Here is a 19,377-nt window from a genome sequence, read left to right on the forward strand (position 1 = left end):
TTTTAAATTTTCTTTTTTAAACTTAAGACTAGTAGAGCAACCCAGGAGTGGGGATGTGAAACTCTGCACAGTCAAATGAGTAGAAGCAATTAGCTAGGAAATTAAACTATATGTTGATGTTGTAGCTAGTTATGGTGTTTTAACAATAAATGAATTCCAATTCTTAAGTTCTTTTATACGGAGGCATTTTATTGAGTTCCATGAGCTAAACCTGAATATCAGATAGCTATGTTACAATATGAATATTTTTACAAAATAATAATAATACAGCTTCACTACTCACGACAAGTGCAGAAAATGGAGCTGGCTCAGCATGGTGGCAGGGACTAAGCCCATGCACAGAGCATATGCACTAGATCAAGCCCACCACGAAGAGGAAGCAGTATGTTGTATCCACTGCTACCCATATGCCCCGAAGCTGTGACTAGAGCTGGTTGGAAATTTTTTTGTGAAATGTTTTTCATAGGGAAATGCTGATTTGTCAAAAGTCAAACTTTTCGTGGGCAAGGGTCTATTCTGACAAATTACTCAACTTGAAAACATTTTGGAAAAAAAGCCTTAGAAATTGTTAAAATATTTTGTTTTAAATTTTAGAAATGATACAAATCCTGTTTGCCACATCAAAATTACTTTTCATCTCAAAATTTAAGCTATATGAAAAAAAAACAGTTTTTACATTAAAAAGGGCCACAACAAAAGGTTCAAATTTATTTATATGAAAATGCTTGATTTATCTGAACCACATTCTTTAGAATTTTTGGTTCACAGAAATTTTCAAGGTTTTGACATTTTGTTCCATTTTGGAACAGGAGAACTTGTTGAAATCTCATAATTTTTAGTGGGATGGGAAAACCATTTGCTGCCCTGCTCTAGCTGTGATCCTGATCTGGCTATACAATCGGCCTACAGTAGCTAGCTAAGGCAGAACATTCCCTCCTTCAGCCCATGACATTTTTGTCCACAGCAATGCCCATATGCTCAGGCTTCGCTCCCCTTCCTGGGATTTGGCCTTAAGAGCAGCAATATTATATTCTAGAGAAAACAAAGAGACATAATTTTTCTATCAGCCTCTGATTTATGACTCTGTGCTGTATTAAGTTACAGTCTGTAGGATGGCTATTTAAAGTCTGGGATTATTTAATTAATAAAGAATGAAGAGAAGGAACTGGAAATCTGTATGTTTCACAACTGACCCCTGAAACTAGAGACAGTTGAAAATACCAGTCCTATACTTTACACAGCTTGCCTAGCATATATTTTTTGGAAGTGGCAGTAAATCTGTAACTTCGCTATTATAGTCCTCCTTGCATGACTGGAGATACCTGGCTTTCAGTTAAGTTTTCCAAGGAATGCATCACTCCTTTCATTAAATAATTATATTTGTAAGAAGGAAGGAAAAAATCACGGAAGTCCAAAAAATGAAAAAAAAGATGCTTTCAGAAGTAGCCATGCTAATTTATGAAGGAAAATACTGATCTCAAATGCACTGCCTACCTGTCCAGAGCCAGCAACAATCCACATGCAGTTACAAGACAACAACAAATCATCATTTAGAACACATGGTTTGCATTTCCAGTCTCTTTTACTTATTTATTTATTTAAAAGAATCTTTACTATGACTTTGCTATTTCTAAACGAAATATACACTGCTTTTTACACCAGCTACAGACCAATAACAATTTAGGGTTAAGGAACCAGTAACTGTAAACACACCAATTCCAGAGAGCTTGAACTCTGTTACAATTATTTCCCCCTTGTTCTCCTCTCCCCCATCCCTTGAGAAAAACAAAACCAACAAATCAGCAATAAAAAAAGCCATAAATCTCCATTCTACAACAGACAGCAATCCATATCTCCCAGACGCTATGGTTCTGCCGATTATAATTGTTTCATTCATTAACTATTTATCCTTGAAAAGAATATAATATTTACTCACTTTCAATGAATCAAAGCAGGCGATTACTCGTCCATTTTCAACTTGGCAGCTTTTCGATGGATGTGCAAATTTACATTCCGTGTCTGGTCGTGAGCAAGTCCCTCTTTGGAACTCTCTACACACTTCCAGTGTTAGCCATTTTGTGTCCCGAATCGGTGTGACACTAACAGCCATGTTTAGATTTTTACAGGTAGTTACAATTTTCAGTGAAACAAACAAACAAACAGCCAAACTGATAGATTGGAAATGATGAAAATGTCACCTCCAAAATACTCTTTTCCCCGCTCCCTACTTTAAAAGTACATGTAAAATTGTGTTGTCACAATATCAAAGAAAAGGTTTCCAACTAGAAATTCACAGCATGAAACTGCTAATTGAAAGAGGTTTTGTATTTAAAGAAATGCTAGGTTCATAAGTAAGATGAATGTTAAAAAGTGTGGCCTGAAACTAGCCTTGTGCTCTCAGTAACCCATTCCGAGTGCCAATTTGGAGCCCAAAATGCAAGCATGAAAACGTGGCAGACCCTTTGACACAGAATTTCCAAGCTGCTTTCAGTAAAGTTGTCTGAAAGGTAATCTCCAACACAGCTGAATTTGCAATTGCGTTTTGTGGTGCAATCGGTATTGATTAGTTTGGCATAGACAGATGCAGCAGTTTAGAGCAACAATCGAGAATTTTTTTTTCTCTCCTTGATTTTCTGGCAGAAGATATCTTACTTTTTCAGCAAACTTATTTTTATACTAAAGCAGCCTAGGGCAATGCCTGATACTTAGAGCTTTTCTCTTGATTATAAGTAGAAATGGGGGTGTCTGGGCTAGAGGTGGAGGGTGGATGTGCTGTCGTCGCAGTCTAGCTGGCAGCAAGCAAGGCAAAAAGCAGAGACTGCTCTAGAAGCGGTTCCAAGCAGCAGAGACGTCAGGAAAGGCACTTCTTAGTACCAACCTGTAGAAAAAACAAATACGTTAAAATTTACCAAGCAGCATTCCACTGAGGTCCCACAGCATTACAGCCTTGCCATGTGCTCCTAGACTACTATGCAGAATTATAGTCTGTCTGTTTCTTTCACACAATATACTTACAGTGTAGCATATTGCAGCCAGCCATCGTAGATTTATTAAAAAAGGGGCCGTTTTCCCTTGTGAAGCAATGCATGATAGAGAGATAACCAATCACAGATAGTGTTGCAGCAATATTCTGGGCAGAAAGCCAATAGTGTGGGCTGTCTTATGAAAGGTCGCGCCTGTCAGACGTTCATTACTATGCTATAAGCACAGAAAATGTCCATCAGATGTGACTTATTCCACTGCAAGAGGACGAGCATGTGGGTTTTGAATTTACCCAACATGCAGTTAGTGGATTAAACCATGTTAGTTTTAAAACAGCTTCCAACACAAGCACAAGCGCCTGTAGAATCCCGACAGAAAAAAAAGCAAGCTTTCAAACTGCAGATCACTTTCAAGCTGCTTTCTCTCCAGTTCTGCCTTGAGCACAGCCAGCGTACCGTCTACTGTATCCGACACATGAATATAAAAGGAAAGGGGGAGTTCACAAATGGTACATTCTCCTGACCTAACCAATTCACTTCCTTCTAAACCCCCATAAGTCCTGCCTCTCCACAGAAATCAGCACTTGTTTAATACTGTAAAACTATTCCATTCAGCCAGCAGACACTTTGTCAATATATCACCGGCAGGCTAGATATGAACAAAAGCACCCTTTATTCTGACCTTTCTCAAGGAAAAGCCCAGGTCATACAGGGTATATAAGAATTGCAGTGTTGTCAGGATGTCTGGCAAAATGTAAGTTAACTTCAAGGGAGAAAGTGATTCCATCACAGTAACATTAAATATTAATCACAGAATTTGATTTAAGCAGCATGATGCACTTCAAAATGACACTCCTCTGAATTAAAGTAGTGGGGTGAGCTGATGCCTGCTGGTCTTAGCTTTACGTGTATGCTTCTAACTCTGCACCTCTGAGAAACTTATATTCAAATAATATCTTTGTGGAAACAGCTAACTTTGATGGTTTTATTATTATTATTATTTATAAAATCAAGACAACTGCACAAGTCTTGTTACAGACAAAAGCACATTAAAATTCATAACTTTATTTCCTGATGTTTAACAGTTTCAAGCACAATCTTCATAGTTTAAATGAAATATATATTTATTTCCCAGGATTTCGCTGTTGCTTCATGACAAAAACTTGTATTGAAGGCTATTAAATGTTTATTTATTCAAATGAACTCTGAGTTCTACTGGGAAAAAAACCTATGGTTATTTACTATGACCATCTTACTGTTTTAACAGACAGCAAAGTTTTCAGTGACATAAGACTACATTTCTTATTGTCTGAGTTTGCTTTATGGGCTGCCATAACATTAATAAAAAAACTACATATTGCAAGACATTATAAAACAATGTTACTGTAGGATACAACTGCAAGCTTTCATATGTTAATAGGGTAACTCAGCAGTTTTTTTGTTCGTTTCTATTCTGCCGGTCAGCAAGAAGAGAAGTATTGAGGAAAAATTCAGTTTGTCCATTTAACCTTATGTCCATGCTAAACAAGGTTTGCATTAGAAAACTAAGCTTTGAAACTTTGAGAAATGGACATTAGGAGTTGCTCCTTGTCAGCAGATGATATTTTGAGCATGCCAATAATTTATGAAGAGTCAGTCTGCTGAACATAAAAATAATTCAATTAATAAACAGAACCCTCTCCCTCTTCTCAAATCAGGAGACAAAGAAATAGAGGAAGTTAAAATGACCATGAAAAAACTAACCTAAATATGGAAGACAAGCCCTGAAAACATCTTCCGAGATCCCTCAACTGACATCCTCAGGAAATGAGTTCCTGATTGGGTCCCTGCCCCCAGTCCTATTCAAACTGAACCTCAGCACAGTGAACAAGAACAACCCAGCTGATCTCAAATGACTTAATAAGACATAAAAGAAGGTCTTGCAAATAACTCAATTCTAAATTCTCTTCTTTTGCAGCATGAGCCCTAACACATCCTGCACTTATCCAATCTCTTTTAGGTGACAGAACTGCATACTTCTATGCTTCTGGTGCTATACTCCCATAAACAGCAAACTTTTCTCTTTCTACACTTGCATCATGGACATCATCAGCAGAAACGGAGCTCTGGAAACGTGCTTGTCAGTTTAGCATGGTTGCAAAGCAATAAGGAACAGAACGGTTGGTGGCGGAGTAGTTTGTTTTAAGCATACCAAAATAGAGGGGGAATAAAACTGAACTGGAGACTAGAAGATATACCCCAAAAAATCAATTGTAAATAGGGCTCGCTTTTCAGTGCATTCTTAACCAAGCCGGTATTTTGTACAAGCAACCAGAAATATGGAAACAATTTTGGAAACAAATATCCACAGACACTATTTTCATTTAGGATATATCTACACTCAGCAGGCTTGCCATGTGTTGTAGACCAAATCCATCAAGGTAACTTTTCTGTGGGCAGCACTAAATGTTTAGATGTCCAAATGAACTGAAATTCCGGGGCAAATAACCCTGGATGCAACTTTGTGCAATTATTTCCACTCAAACTTTGAGGGTGCAAAAAAGGCCAGGTTTTGATAATCTGGCAGATAACATATGTTGAGAGTATTCCCAATTTCTTTCTCACAATTTTATGGTAGATGAATTTGGCCCTAATCAAGTTGACATGGTATTGCCTTATCCATTTGCAAATCTACTGCCAACTGATTTGCCACTGTTTCATCATGTTATGACAGTCTTGTACAGAAGCGCATAATATTTTATGGGTGATATTTCATCACAGGCATTTCAGTCTCAGTATTACATGTGGGAATAAAGCTAAAAATGCTTGAGCCGAGATGCTGTAGATCCAGACGACAGGCACCCCACAAGTTATATTAAAAATGTGACACAGTCCTAACTATAAATTTTCCTGCTTTTGTCTATTTAACATAATACCCATAGTACAAACCATATGTGCCTAAATACTGAGGTGTATTAGAACATCAGCTGATATACTGTTTATGCCATACTATAAAGGGTCTAAGGGCCATGTTTTCAAAACTACTTGCTTAAATTGCCCCCCCTGAAACATGAGAGGACAGATGCAAATCAGTAAGTGTGCAGGAAAATATGTATTTGTGCATGAAGAATGGGCAATTGCTTATGCAAATGACTATTTGCATAGGAAAGTACCGTTTTGCGTGTACAAATCACGGAGAAATGATAATCTTGCAGCTAAAGCACGGGGCTCTGAGTTGGGAGATATGTGTTTTATTCCTAGTCTTGTAATGAACTTTTTGTGTGATCTTGGGAAAACCACTTATATTAATCTCTCTGGATGAAATCAGAGAGTCAATGGTAAAACTCCCACTGATCTTACCATCTGTAAAATGAAAGTAATAATACTTCCTGATCTCACAGAGGAGTTGTGAGACCTAATTCATTAATATTTGTAAATCTTTTGAGTGAAGGTGTTATACAAATGTCAAATAGTACTGGTATCAATGCACATTTTACCTGTACAATTACTTGCTTATGCACAAATTATTTTGGGTAGAATTTAATGAATATTTTTGAAAATACAACCCTCAGAGTCAGCCTTAAAAATAATCTGCAGAGCAAAAACAAAGAGCAAATTAAGGCCAGATTTATTTGCTGAATGTCGCCACTAAACAAGTGGGGGAGGGGAATGACACACAGCACAAAAATATATTTACCAACCCTTCCAAGCTATTTTCCCTCACAGTGTGAAATTCTTTTGGTATTTTCTGGTTCATGAAGATACCCAAGAAGGAATCACTGTGTGAAATTTCAAATACCAAAGGACTGCATGGGCTGCAATGAGACTTCACATATTTGTGATGGCTCTTTCTGGGCTATCTCCACTTAACCAGGAAATAACACAATAGCTTCAGAGAAGAAGAGTGAGAAATGTGGCTTAAATGTTTTTATAAAGAACTTTAGTTAGACTTTTGCGGTGAAGCTCCTTAGTGGCCAGTTATTAGGGGATTCAGCACAAAAGGATGTGCTTTCTCATTTTTGATATGCACTTCACCTGTAAGTCTGAATTTTAATTGCCACAGTCTGTGAGAGTCATTACTTTTTGGCAATGTTTGGCAATTTTGTTGTTGTTTTTTGCTCATCAACTATTTGGAATTTAAATGGAAACCAAAGAAAAATATGAACAGGCTAGTTTAAAAAAAGCAGATGCAAGCTAAAGCAATGCAATAAAGGCAAATAAAAGATGTACTTCTCTGGACAGGTTTAAACACATATGTGGAGAGAAAATATCATATCCTTGAAAAATCATTCCTCAAGTGAAACTGATTTAACTGTCTGTTGAACTGGGTCAATGCAACTGGTTATGAATAGCTTCACAAATCAAAACAAGTATTCAAATGTTAACCGAAAATGCTTGAGAAAGTTAAAGTAACACAGAAGAGGACCATCCGATTATGATTTCCAGTTTATGACTGAATGTGTTCAATTTCTATCACTTCCTATTATTGTTACAAAGAAGTGTCATACGACTGGATTAATGATATGCTATTTTTCAATTCTCATTATAATTTGTCAAAAGAATAAGGTATCTGAATATGAATGCCTTATTTATACTGAAAAATACTCCATGGGGGACCATTGTTTTGACTCTTCCTGTAATTGGAGTAGCTAGACATTCCTGTTTTCTCCATTTGCAGCCACAGAAGCCTTACAGAAACAGATGTACAGGTCAGACACAATGAAAATGCACAACACTAAAAAAGGTTAGAGTAGTGAGGTACACTATTCTGGGCTCAAAGAAGCAAGAGAAACTAATCTCACTGTCATGAGAATTGTCAGCAAGAACAGAATTATGCAACATGAACCTATCTTTATGACAATGATTCTAGTAAGAATGGGAAATGGAGTTAAATTAATATATTATTTATATTGTTAATGTAATCTCACAGCCTGCAGTTTCCAAATTAGACTTAATTTAAATCAAGAAATATAAAAAACTGACCAAATTGTAGCATTTTCAAAATATCTCTGCCTTATCTAACTATTACCAATAAAATATCTAAACATAGATCTAAATAAATGTGAAAGAAATGCAATAATTACATCATGGACCAAGTGAGAGATGTGATTATAGCAATGTCACAAGATTAAGTGAAAACAAAAAATTAGGCTAATTATCAAATTTGCCACAGATTTCAGAGCTGAGAGAGTGAACAGCATGCATCTTCAGTGTGCTCTTTCACAGAACCTGAAGTTATTCTTGGTGCTCTTTCTAAGTCTGAAATTTTGAAGTAAACAAGTCTTGCAGAATGACCAGAGAGATACAACTCAAAGAACCTCGCATACTCACAACATTGTCAGACAAGCCAATGCCAAAAGAACATCAGAACTTCTTAGAAAATAGACATATCTGATAGGCATTGATTGGTCTGGAGTTGTAGAAATTTTAGTCACTAGACCCACAAGGCATCAGGTCCTAGAAAAATTAAGAGGCACATTTCTCATTTTGGCATTATGGAAAATATTGTTATTGAGAGCAGAACATAGTTTGCCAGCTCTGAATTCGAAGCTTTTCGGATGTAGTATGATTTCAAGTATATCGCTTTCAGCCCCTATCATCCACAAGGAAATGGGCTGGCAAAGAGAACAGTCAAGTTTTCTAAGAGAATTCGACAACAAAATGACCCCATATTAACTCTCTTGAGTTAAACAACAACCTCTGTACTAAATTTATCAGGAGGAGAATTGTAGGATCAGGTTCTATACTTGAGTCAGTTTGAATTGTAAATATACAACATATGCTATATTAGAAACAATTTTAATGTAAAATAGTTTCTGTATGGCACATAGGTATGATCCAGTGCCTTTTGAAGTTAATATAATTCAGTGGTTCTCAAACTTTTGCATTGGTGACCCCTTTCACACAGCAAGCCTTGAGTGTGACTCCCCCTTATAAATTAAAAACACATTTTTATATTTATTTTTTATATTATAAATGCTAGAGGTGAAGTGGAGTTTGAGGGTGCAGTCTGACAACTCGCAACCCCCACAATGCTCAGTTTGAGTACCCCGATATAATCCTAGGATGCATCAGGCAAGGTATTCCCAGTAGAGACAGGTAAGTGTTAGTACCATTATACAAGGCACTTGTGAAACCTCATCTGGAATAGTGTGACCTTACTCAGTCTGACTGAACTACAACAGATATATCATTTTGCTAATACAGAATTCCAATCAGGTTTATTTTTAAGACCAATTTTGGTAGTAGGTAAGAACATATTGGCAACATTATTTAAAAGCAAATTACCAAGATAGCAAAATATATCAATCAGGTATCGAGAATTATGGAACATCACCAGTCTGCCCATAAATGACATGCAGTTATTCATCTGAACATGTCATATGAGGCAGACATAGAAAAATAACATTCCACTATAAATTCTTTAAAACATTATATTCAAAAAGCAAAACTTTTATTAAATAGTATTAGAGATCTAAGAAAAAACAAATCATTTCCTTAGAACTGTTGGACATCCTTCCAACTGATTAGTCTAGCAGTTATAGCACGGAGTCAAGGGACCTGAGTTTTAGGGCTTGTCTACACAATATCTTGTGGACCCTGCGGTTCGCACTAAAAGTTCCCTAAATTAGTCCCGTTTCAAAGAGCACTACATTAACATACACTAGGGAAGTTTTACTGTGCACCAGGAGGGTCCACGCAGGCAGATTAGTGAGTGTGGTGGGTGTGGACTAAGGCACCATGTAAACAAGCCCTTATTCCCCACCCTTTGGCCTGATCCTGCACCATTACAGTTAATAGTAGCTTCCCTTTAACACAGAATTAAACCAATACCTTAGTTTGTGTCTAGAGGACGAAGTGCTGCTGGGGATGCTTTCATTTGGATGCTATATAACCCCAAGATTCTGACCCCCTATAATTATTTAAAATATTACTTTTCACAAGAGAAAAATCTGCTAATATCTAAGTGCTCATCAAAGAATTTATAAATTTCATTTAGAACTATTTGTTCAAATGTCCTCACTTAGCTGAAACTGAATCTGTTGCTCTCAACTTCCTTTCCTAAAAGGGCTGCCATTGTAGCATCGTTTGCACAGAATGGCTTTGTTTCATCCCAGAATGGCTGCAATCCAGTAAGAGGCAAAATGATCCTGAGGTGATCACCCTGGGGTCCCACTGGATTATGCAATATAAATGACAAAAATACTACTAATATTAGTACTTATTGCCAGTAGCATTTGCTCGAGCCAGCAAGCTTCTCCAGGTAGCTCTGCTAATGTGCCTGGCAACACCCACACTCTTCCAGTGCCAATCAGCATATTCCAGTCTTGCAGAATTGTGCCAAGTTGTGTATGGTGATATTGTTATGTGAATAAATATGAATTAGAGACTTGGATGAGACCACCAAACTCATTTATTTGTGATGTACTAGTAAACTGGAATTTGAACCTGGTCTCCCGAGGTTAAATGGGCTACTTGTCTAGCCTACCTGAAACCTATACATCTTTTCCCTTCCTTTACGTATTGTAATGAGCCAATTCCAGGCCTCTAATTACACAAATATGTACTATCTCCTTGTCTTCCAAATGTGGTACAGTTCACATGCTCTACTGGTCCTCTCTGGCTGCGGCCTTCCAGGTCAGGACCAGAGGTCATCAAAACATTTTAGTACATAGCGTATGATCAAGAGTCCTGGCAAGAGTGACGATTCATCACAGGTTCTTATGTGGGCAGCATTATTTTACATCTGCTTTGAGGGCAAAAGGAAAAAGGCCCTGAATTTGGTTATTAACAAATACAATGCAACACATTCTGCTCACACTCAATATATAAACAGAATCTTCAACGGTCCGGGCATTTAATTAAAGAACAAGGGGCAAATACTGTAGCAACTATATGATCCTACCAAAATATGGCAAAGTTACTTGAAAATAGGACAAACTAGTTGGTTGTCCAAACCGGTGCAAGCTAAATTTGTACTGCATTTACTTGAACGAATCATTCAGCTCAATTTCCAAACTTTAGCATTTCTCAATGCTAACGCACTCAAATTGAACCAAAGCCCTAGTATTTGTAGAATATTAGGAATTGCCAAGGCTCAACTTGTCCAGTATCCTGTCTCCAACAGTGGCCAGCACCAGATGCTTCAGAGCAAGATGCAAGCAACACAACAGTAGGCAGATGTGTCGTAATCTGCCCTCCATGAAAGTCTGATCCTAATCCCTAATATGTACCAGTATTTCAGCAGCTGTAGTTCATACTGTAGTATGTATGTACTGTAGTGCATAGTTCAAATTAAAAACTGAAATGAAATATTGACACTAGATTAATAGATTCTGAGACCAGAAGTGACCATGGTGATCATCGAGTCTGACCTCCTGTTAAGCACAGGCCATAAAACGTCCCCAAATTAATTTTAGAGCATGCCTTTTAGAATAACATCCTATCTTGATTTAAAAATGGTCAGTGATGGAGAATCCACCATGACCCTTGGTACATTGTTCCAATGATTAATGATTCTCACCATTTAAAAAATGACATTTTATTTCCAGTCTGAATATGTCCAGTATCAACTTCCAACCCCTGGGTTGTTATATGTTTCTCTGCTAGATGGAACAGCCCATTATTAATATTTGTTTCCTGTGTAAATACTTATAGACTGTAATCAAGACTTATTGAAAATTGACATTAACAGCCCAGCAAGCTCCTCTGCCAGCTCTTATAAAACTCTTCGATACTGTACTACTCACATTCTTTTTACACCCATTTGATGTATTTGTTTCAATTTTAAAAACTGCAAACATTTCAGTAGCTGGAACGTTTTACATAGGACACACTAAGTCGGTACAAAACATTTTCAGTTTAATGTATGGAGATATATAGCTGTATGACTCCCATTAACGTTAACAGGAGTCACAAGGCTAAATGTTCTGAATGAAATTTACCCCAGCAGCTGTGGTAGGGTATAATATGGGGATGAACGCATGTTAGCTCAGAACTTCAATTTCTCTAAGTATGACAATTTCTGAAGTGGAATATTTTGTATGTTACAATAACTACTGTCCTTTCATTATCATATATTCTATTTCATATTGTTAGTTGTACTCAATATACCCTTCCAGCATATTAAAAACCCTATTTGTGGATTAAGAAAAAAATACTGGGATCCTGAAATCAACATCTGTATAAGACTCTACAGCCTAGATAGGACTTCTTTGTTTTTTAAATTTCCTTTAGTTGATTCTTAGGTATATTGAGAGGCTATTGATATTTGAGTACAGTCATAAATATTCGTTTCCACTGGCTGAACAGAGTTCAGTCCAAACATAGGCTACATTATTATATAAAGACCTACTCGTATGTTTAACTTTGAAAACAGGAGTAGTTTCACTGATTTCAGTTGAACGCATGAGTAAGTGCTTTCAAGATCAGGGTCTAAGTATTTTAGGGAGTCGGGATAGAGCTCTTAATTAGTCAACACTGCTAAGGAACAAAAGAACTAAGAGATGGGACTGTTCTTTTTTGAGATGAAAAAAATCTATGGGACTCAGTCCATCAAGACTCAGCCACTTCAGTTTGAAAAGTTAGAGATCTGGCTAATTAATACATTTATATTTATTATATAGCAATATAAAATTTATATATATAAACTGATTTGAGGAGCAAAACATCACTTTGTATTAGACCCACATCATTTGTGTATTACACAAAATCACCCCTAGGCTCATATCTGGAAGTCGGTTTATATTTAAGTTGCACTACTTAATAAATGAAGCATGTGCCAAAAGAAAGGGAAAGCACAGTGTAAGGCAAAGTCCAGTGCCAACACCGTCCCTCCCCACCCCCATGTCACTATTAAGCACACAAAATCTCTTGCTTGTGCCTTCCAGGTCTCTGCTAACAGCCATTTCCAGGTTAGGGATCTGGATGGTTGTAACCAGCTGCACTGATCTATTTATGGTAGCAGTATGGCAGGGAGCCATCTGAACTATCTTCTGAGCTTCTCACAGTATTGCTCAGATCAGAATATCCTGCTCAATCAGAGGTACTTCTCAGCCAAAAGCAACATGAATACCCCACACATTTTTCCCTATATCTTTGCATCCCTTGTAGTCGAATACAACAGCATTGTTGTGTCGCTTCTGCTTGTTTATTTCTCAGGACAATTTATGTTTTGGAATTCATCATTTTGACACGTAGCTGTGTTTGTCCCTGGTAATAGTACTCACTTACAGTTTGCTTTAAAACAGGATACCTGTACGCAAGACTCTCATGGTCTCAATAACACCAAGATATTGTTTCCAAACAGCCTGTCTTTTGATAGACATAAGCAGACTGCGTTCTCCCCCTCTCCACACAGATACTCTGTAGGTAATCTTTTTTGTAGTCCACAACCAAGATACAATGCATGTCACCCTAGTGTAACATAGATGTAGGGCCTTCCTGCAGAAGAAATGGACCTTGCAGCTTCATATAAATTATGGATTTATCACATTTCTTAGTGAAATGGGCCACCTAAAGTTATATTCATTAACGTAAACTTGCCATAGGATCATGCATAGAAATCAAATATAAAGAACTTGAAAGAAATATCTAAAAACTAAAGGTTACATTACACAAGTACTATTAAAGTATTATTAATTTATTAGCACTTTATTAATATTGTTAATGTTCTATGCCATTTGCAATCTAGTTCCTGGCTAGACTGATTTATTAAAATACTGTAATTGAAAAGATAGCATTTTAAGATGCTAATGCAGAAAAGCACTTAGGACCAGATTCTGGAATTGTTGCATTCAGCATTGCAAGGGTGTCTAAATCCCCTGACAGTCAATGTGATTTAGGCTCCTATGTGCCCAAATCCTTTCAAAATAAAGGATTTGGGCTCTTAAATCAGTTAGGTAATGCAACATTGAGCACAGGACCAGCTAAATACCTTTAAAAATCCTGGCCTTTAGCCCACTGAATGGGAATACTCACGGGCTTAAAGTTAAGCCTACATTTAAATGCTCTGGATCAGGGCCTCTTATAAAAGATTTATGTCTTGCTTAATTTTGCATGGATGGTGGGAAAGGGCATCTTAAGCGTATAACATCTGTAACCTCTTTCTTCCAAGAAGCCATTGCAAAATGGTGTTACCTGCATTACTGTTCAATAGAGGATTCTCTGCTGAACAGATTGACAGGGTGTGGGTCCATGTTCTTTATAGCCATGTTCAAACAGCACAACTGGCCATCAGATGATACTCAACTAAACAATTGCAAACTCGCCAGTATTGTCAATTAATGTTCTTACAATTTCACTCTATTTTTATAAAGGTCACATTGCACCTTGGAAGGAATCTGCACTAAGTCCAAAGTATTTTCTGCCCTCCCTATTGTCTACCTCTGCTATATTTATCAAATTTTCCATAGTGTTTTCCCTATAGGAAAATGAAATTAGCTTTTATATTCTGTTTGAATTCTTCTTAATTAAAAAGTTTTTTTGATGAAAGTTAACTGCGGAGAATAGAGAAACTTAACAATACAGTAAATTTATTCAGTATAAATCCAGTTGAACTTGTGCTCTCTCAGCTTTAAAAATCTGCTATTTGAAAAATGGAATTTGATGCAATCTTAATCATTACACGGGAAAGTGGAGTATTCTTAAGTACTATCTAAAAAGATTGAACAAGAACAAAGCAGGCTTTAGTACATATCTTGACTGTGGAAGACTGAGAGACAGAATACCAAACAGCAAAAACACGAAGTAAAAATATAGCAAAAGAATCTCACACCCTGTATTTAAACACTGATTCTGCCAGTGGCACAGTACTTACAAAACAACAGCAACAAAAGGGTCAGATCCTTTAATTTTTGCCTTCACTATTTAAAAAGAAAAACAAACAAAGATCAGAAATAAGTCCTCTACTTCTTCAGGAAAAAAAATAACAGTGCGTTTATTAAAAAAAAAAGTTTTCTTATAGAGCTTGGTAGGCTATTTATAAAATATAGGAGTTTGATCCAACACCCATAGGAGTCAGCAAGAGTCTTTCCTTCAGTGGAGATACAAACTAAAAAATGTTTATTTTAAAACCAGCAAACGCTAATCTCTTCTTCGATTTGTCAGATGTTTTTTATTTTATTTTATTTACCTATAGTATATACTATGTTATTACTAGAATTGATTCACTGTCATTCGTTTGTCATTGCACTATGAATAAAATCCTGAGTTTGTCTTGAGTAAGCGCTAAGGGTTGCAGGATTTTCCCTACAAGGTTATGTATAAAAGAAGATTTTTTTTTAAAGCTAACTATACAAAACCAAGAATTCTGTGTAGACTTCCAAATACTTGAAAAATGTATTTCCTTGCAGCTTCATGTATCCCTAGGCAAAACACTATTTACTTATTCTCATATGTAAATCATTCTGTGTTTATCACTGTGTTTAGACTTTTGTTCCCTGGAAACTGAATGGCATGGGTAAAGTGGTACCTTGCCTGAAATAGCCAGTGTAAGTTTTCAGACTGTAAGTGCATGTCATCAGACAAATGCCAAGGCACTCATCAATGAAGATGAGTGGTGTAAACTTTCTGAATAGAACTTAAAGCAAAGAGGCCCTTATACCCAAATTCGTAAGATGAATATTAAACAAAATGTTGGAATGGTAGCATATATTTTTAAGGTGAGTCCAGGTCTAATTACTGTTGTTTCGAGCTTGGCAATCTACTTGGAAAACTTGACAAATCTGCCTGGTTCACAAAGCTTCTGAAGCCTGAATAGTACTTTATGGTACCCCTGGGAAAAATGGAATTTAAAGGCTTTAGAAGACTGTGATGCATCTAGACCCAATTAATAAAGCAAACTTATTTTCCTTCTAAAGCAATTTATTCAGGTTTTAAAAGAAATGCATGTTTTATTCTGAAACAGGCATAATTGTATTGCCTTATAGCAAAGACAGCGCTACTGTTAATATGTAAAGCTAGAGTTATTTATAAATGGTATTACTGAGCACTCATTTCTATATTCATATTCCTCCACCTCCATAAAGTAGTCCAGATTAAAAACAAAATCAACTTTAAGTATGGAGCACACACATATGCGTAAGACAAGTGAAGCCTCCCTTAAAGTGAAGCCCCAATTTGGGTTAATTCTAATATGCTAGTCAATTCTGAGAGATTTCAGAGTAACAGCCGTGTTAGTCTGTATTCGCAAAAAGAAAAGGAGTACTTGTGGCACCTTAGAGACTAACCAATTTATTTGAGCATGAGCTTTCGTGAGAGAGTTTCTCATTCTTCAATCTTTAGTTCACTTCCTGGTTGAGTGAGTGGTTGGGAGACTGAAGCTCTGATGAAACCACAGGCAGGAGATCTTAACAGCTGCAGGGAGACAGTCAGAGTTCCCAGCTTCTCCCCTTATGACTCAGATGGAGATATCTCCTATTCTTTCACAGATAATAACTCCAGCATGGGGTGAGAAGAGTAGGCAGGGACCACAAAAAATTTCACAGACGACCAGCAGTGGGGAGAGAGAGCAGCAGGGAAGGGCAGTTTCTCTTCAGAACTCCCAAACAGGGAAAATAGCTCTTCTCTCCACCACGTTGGTAGCATAGGTGAGTTTTTACCTCTCCTTCAGATGGTCAAGCTTAAAGTACCACAAGCAAAGACAACACCCAGCCACCTCTCATAGAGCAAAGCCCAGTGGCATATACCACCCTCAGATACCTCAGACAAGTTGCAATGGTCCTCTGTAAAGTAGTTACGTACCATGTAGATTAATTCCCCAAACACACTGAATTTCAAAGCCATAACTTTGAAACCCTATGGAACCTTGTAGTATGGTTTGCAGGACTGTTTGGGATAACCCTCTAAGATTTTGTGGGGTTATTTCTGGATTTTGCTATTTTCTATATTACTATATTCAACTTCTCTAGAACGTTTTGCAGATCGTTTTGGGCAAATTCCAGATATATTTACTCTACTTTTCAGAGCTGACACAGCAGTTGGTACATGATGTTATTTGCAAGAAGAATGTCCACAACTAAATATTTTTATAACACAAAAGTATATTTTGTGTACAAATACATATGCATATATGTGTATATGCATGCACATACACATATATTCCCAATAAAAAATTACATTGAAATTGGGTTAAGGTTGAGAATACATATCAATAATATGTATTAAAGGGATGTGGTATTTATAAAATTAAATTTAAAAAAAAAATCCAAACAAACCAACATTATGAACCCAGGATATTCAGAATTAAAGTTAAACTTAAAAGAAATCCTGTTAAGTTATGCAAATGCACAGTTAGGAAACCCAAAATAACCTTAGCTTTGCCCTCAGTACAAATAATTTACACTGATACAATGCAATAACAATATAATTTTAATTAAGACATCTTAGTGTTTGTGGACCCAGGTTGGATTAAATTGATTTTTAAAGATTTTTTTTTAGTTCCCTACCACCTCATGGTGTCATTACAGGGCAGAGTTCAAGTGATTTGATAAATGGGTAGTTTTGAAAAAGAAATATTTAAAATTAGTGGTCATTTTTGCTGTCATATTTCATAATTGAAAGTTCTTAATTCAGCAGAAGGTGGTACACAAAATCTTCTTCAGATAATTCACAAAGGATTACCTTCTTTTTAAATTGCCAACATCATCCTACAGCAGAACCTCAGAGTTACGAACTGACTAGTTAACCACACACCTCATTTGGAACCAGAAGTATACCATCAGGCAGCAGCAGAGATTAAAAAAATCCAATTACAGTACAGTGTTACACATAAAGTACTAAAAAAAGGGAGGGGTGGGGGGAAGCAGCATTTTTCTTTTGCATAGTCAAGTTTCAAAGCTGTATTAAGTTAATGTTCAGTTGTAAACTTTTGAAAGAACAACCATTAACAGATTACAAGGTTACGAACATTTCAGAGTTATGAAAAAACTCCATTCCTGAGCTGTTCATAACTCTGAGGTTATACTGAATTGTTCTCAATGGGATTGAAACTATAAGATACCTCAGTTAAGATTTCAAAATGGCCACTACTTCCCACAGTTCCCAAAAAAAGTGAAGCTAAGGTCCCTTAGGGAAGATGGTGGCCCCTACTGCTGTCAGGAAACAGACAGAAAGGCCACATGGAATGGGTGAACAGAGACAATAGCCATCTTTGCTAAAAATAGCCGATGCCTTAGTCCCACTGAGAACAATGGAAGATGGTAGCTATTTTTTTAAAAGGTCAGTTATTTGTGAAATTCTCTGTGGTAGACCCTTATTCCTCAGCCTGTGCCGAAGGAGAATCTTTCGGTTACAAAAAAAATAATGGGGAAAATGATGAGTAATCCTAAACAAATTTTTCAACATACCCTATGCACAATTTTTAATTTTTGAATTTTAACCATATGGGAAGTTTGAAGAGTTTCTGTTGTTCCATTGTTAAGATCATTAGGGCCAAACAAAAGGTCTGATACTAGGTGCTACACTTCTTAAAGGATCAATCTTTAACTAATTTTAACTTGTAAACAAACTAACAGATGTATATTCTCAGAAAAATTCATTTTATTCTCAAAGAGCAAGTGCAAAAATTTTGAGGATACAGAGATGTATTTTCATACATCATATAGTATTGAGCTTTTCATTTGCTTTAAGTGAAAAGCTTAACTAATCCTTAACTATGGAGCCACAACCGGTGTTTCTCTCTCACACTCTCTCTCACACACCCACTCCCACCAAGTAGCATGTACAATACAGATATTTGAAATGAAAGCCTTGTGGACTCAGAACTTGGGGGATGACCTCTCTCACTCTCTCTCAGCAAGAAGTGCTGTATCTCATGACTTAGTATTACATCTCTTGAGAAATAGTGTCAATTTTGCCAAACTCTACAAAATTAGGTAGTTAGTCTGGTGATCTGTAGTACTGAGTCTATGAAATTCATTCCATTTAATACCCTAAACTATAGGTGAACTGTGGTCTCTCTCAAAGACCAGTGCTCTGCTGAATAAACCTATGTTAAAAGTTAATGTAAGTAGCATTTGAAGTAAATCTTTGTTCATTTACCACACGATTGGATCTCTTGACTGAATCATTGCTACTTTATTATTCTAGACCTTGAAGTTTAATTTTGAAGGGTGATGCAAAAAGACATCAGACACTGTAAAACTTTTATGTTCTGAAGCAATCATCTGCATTTAGCTTATGTTTTATGAAGCCGTGGACTGTTTTCAAAACCTTCATAATCTATGTGTTATCTGTTTCTGACAGAAATTATCATGAACAATTTTAGGGCTTGAATCGGCAAGGTGCTGAGCGCCCTGAGCCACAAGACAGCCAGGCACTTAATTATGTGACTAATTATTAATCGTTAATGTGTGTAGTGCCACTGAAGTCTATTCACAAGGTTAAGGTTAAGCAGCATGTGCATACTTTCCAGGAT

General features: G+C 36.7%; 1 protein-coding gene across 17 annotated transcripts in view; it reads right to left on the minus strand.

Moving 5' to 3' along the window:
• MBNL1 (muscleblind like splicing regulator 1) overlaps positions 1-19,377 on the minus strand; it is a 200,842-nt gene that overhangs the window by 160,674 nt on the left and 20,791 nt on the right. For 16 of the 17 annotated variants that reach the window (XM_084640049.1, XM_084640045.1, XM_084640044.1 and 13 more), the window contains exon 2: positions 1,937-2,878. In XM_084640049.1, coding sequence (XP_084496175.1) covers positions 1,937-2,110 — 174 coding nt within the window. In that variant the 5' untranslated portion in view covers positions 2,111-2,878. Of the gene's footprint in view, positions 1-1,936; positions 2,879-3,015; positions 3,289-19,377 lie in introns of those variants that run through there. The other variant, XM_084640048.1, reaches the window with a different exon arrangement.

The sequence above is a fragment of the Lepidochelys olivacea genome (genome assembly GCF_965140295.1).
Source record: "Lepidochelys olivacea isolate rLepOli2 genome assembly, chromosome: 9".
Taxonomy (NCBI): Eukaryota; Metazoa; Chordata; order Testudines; family Cheloniidae; genus Lepidochelys; species Lepidochelys olivacea.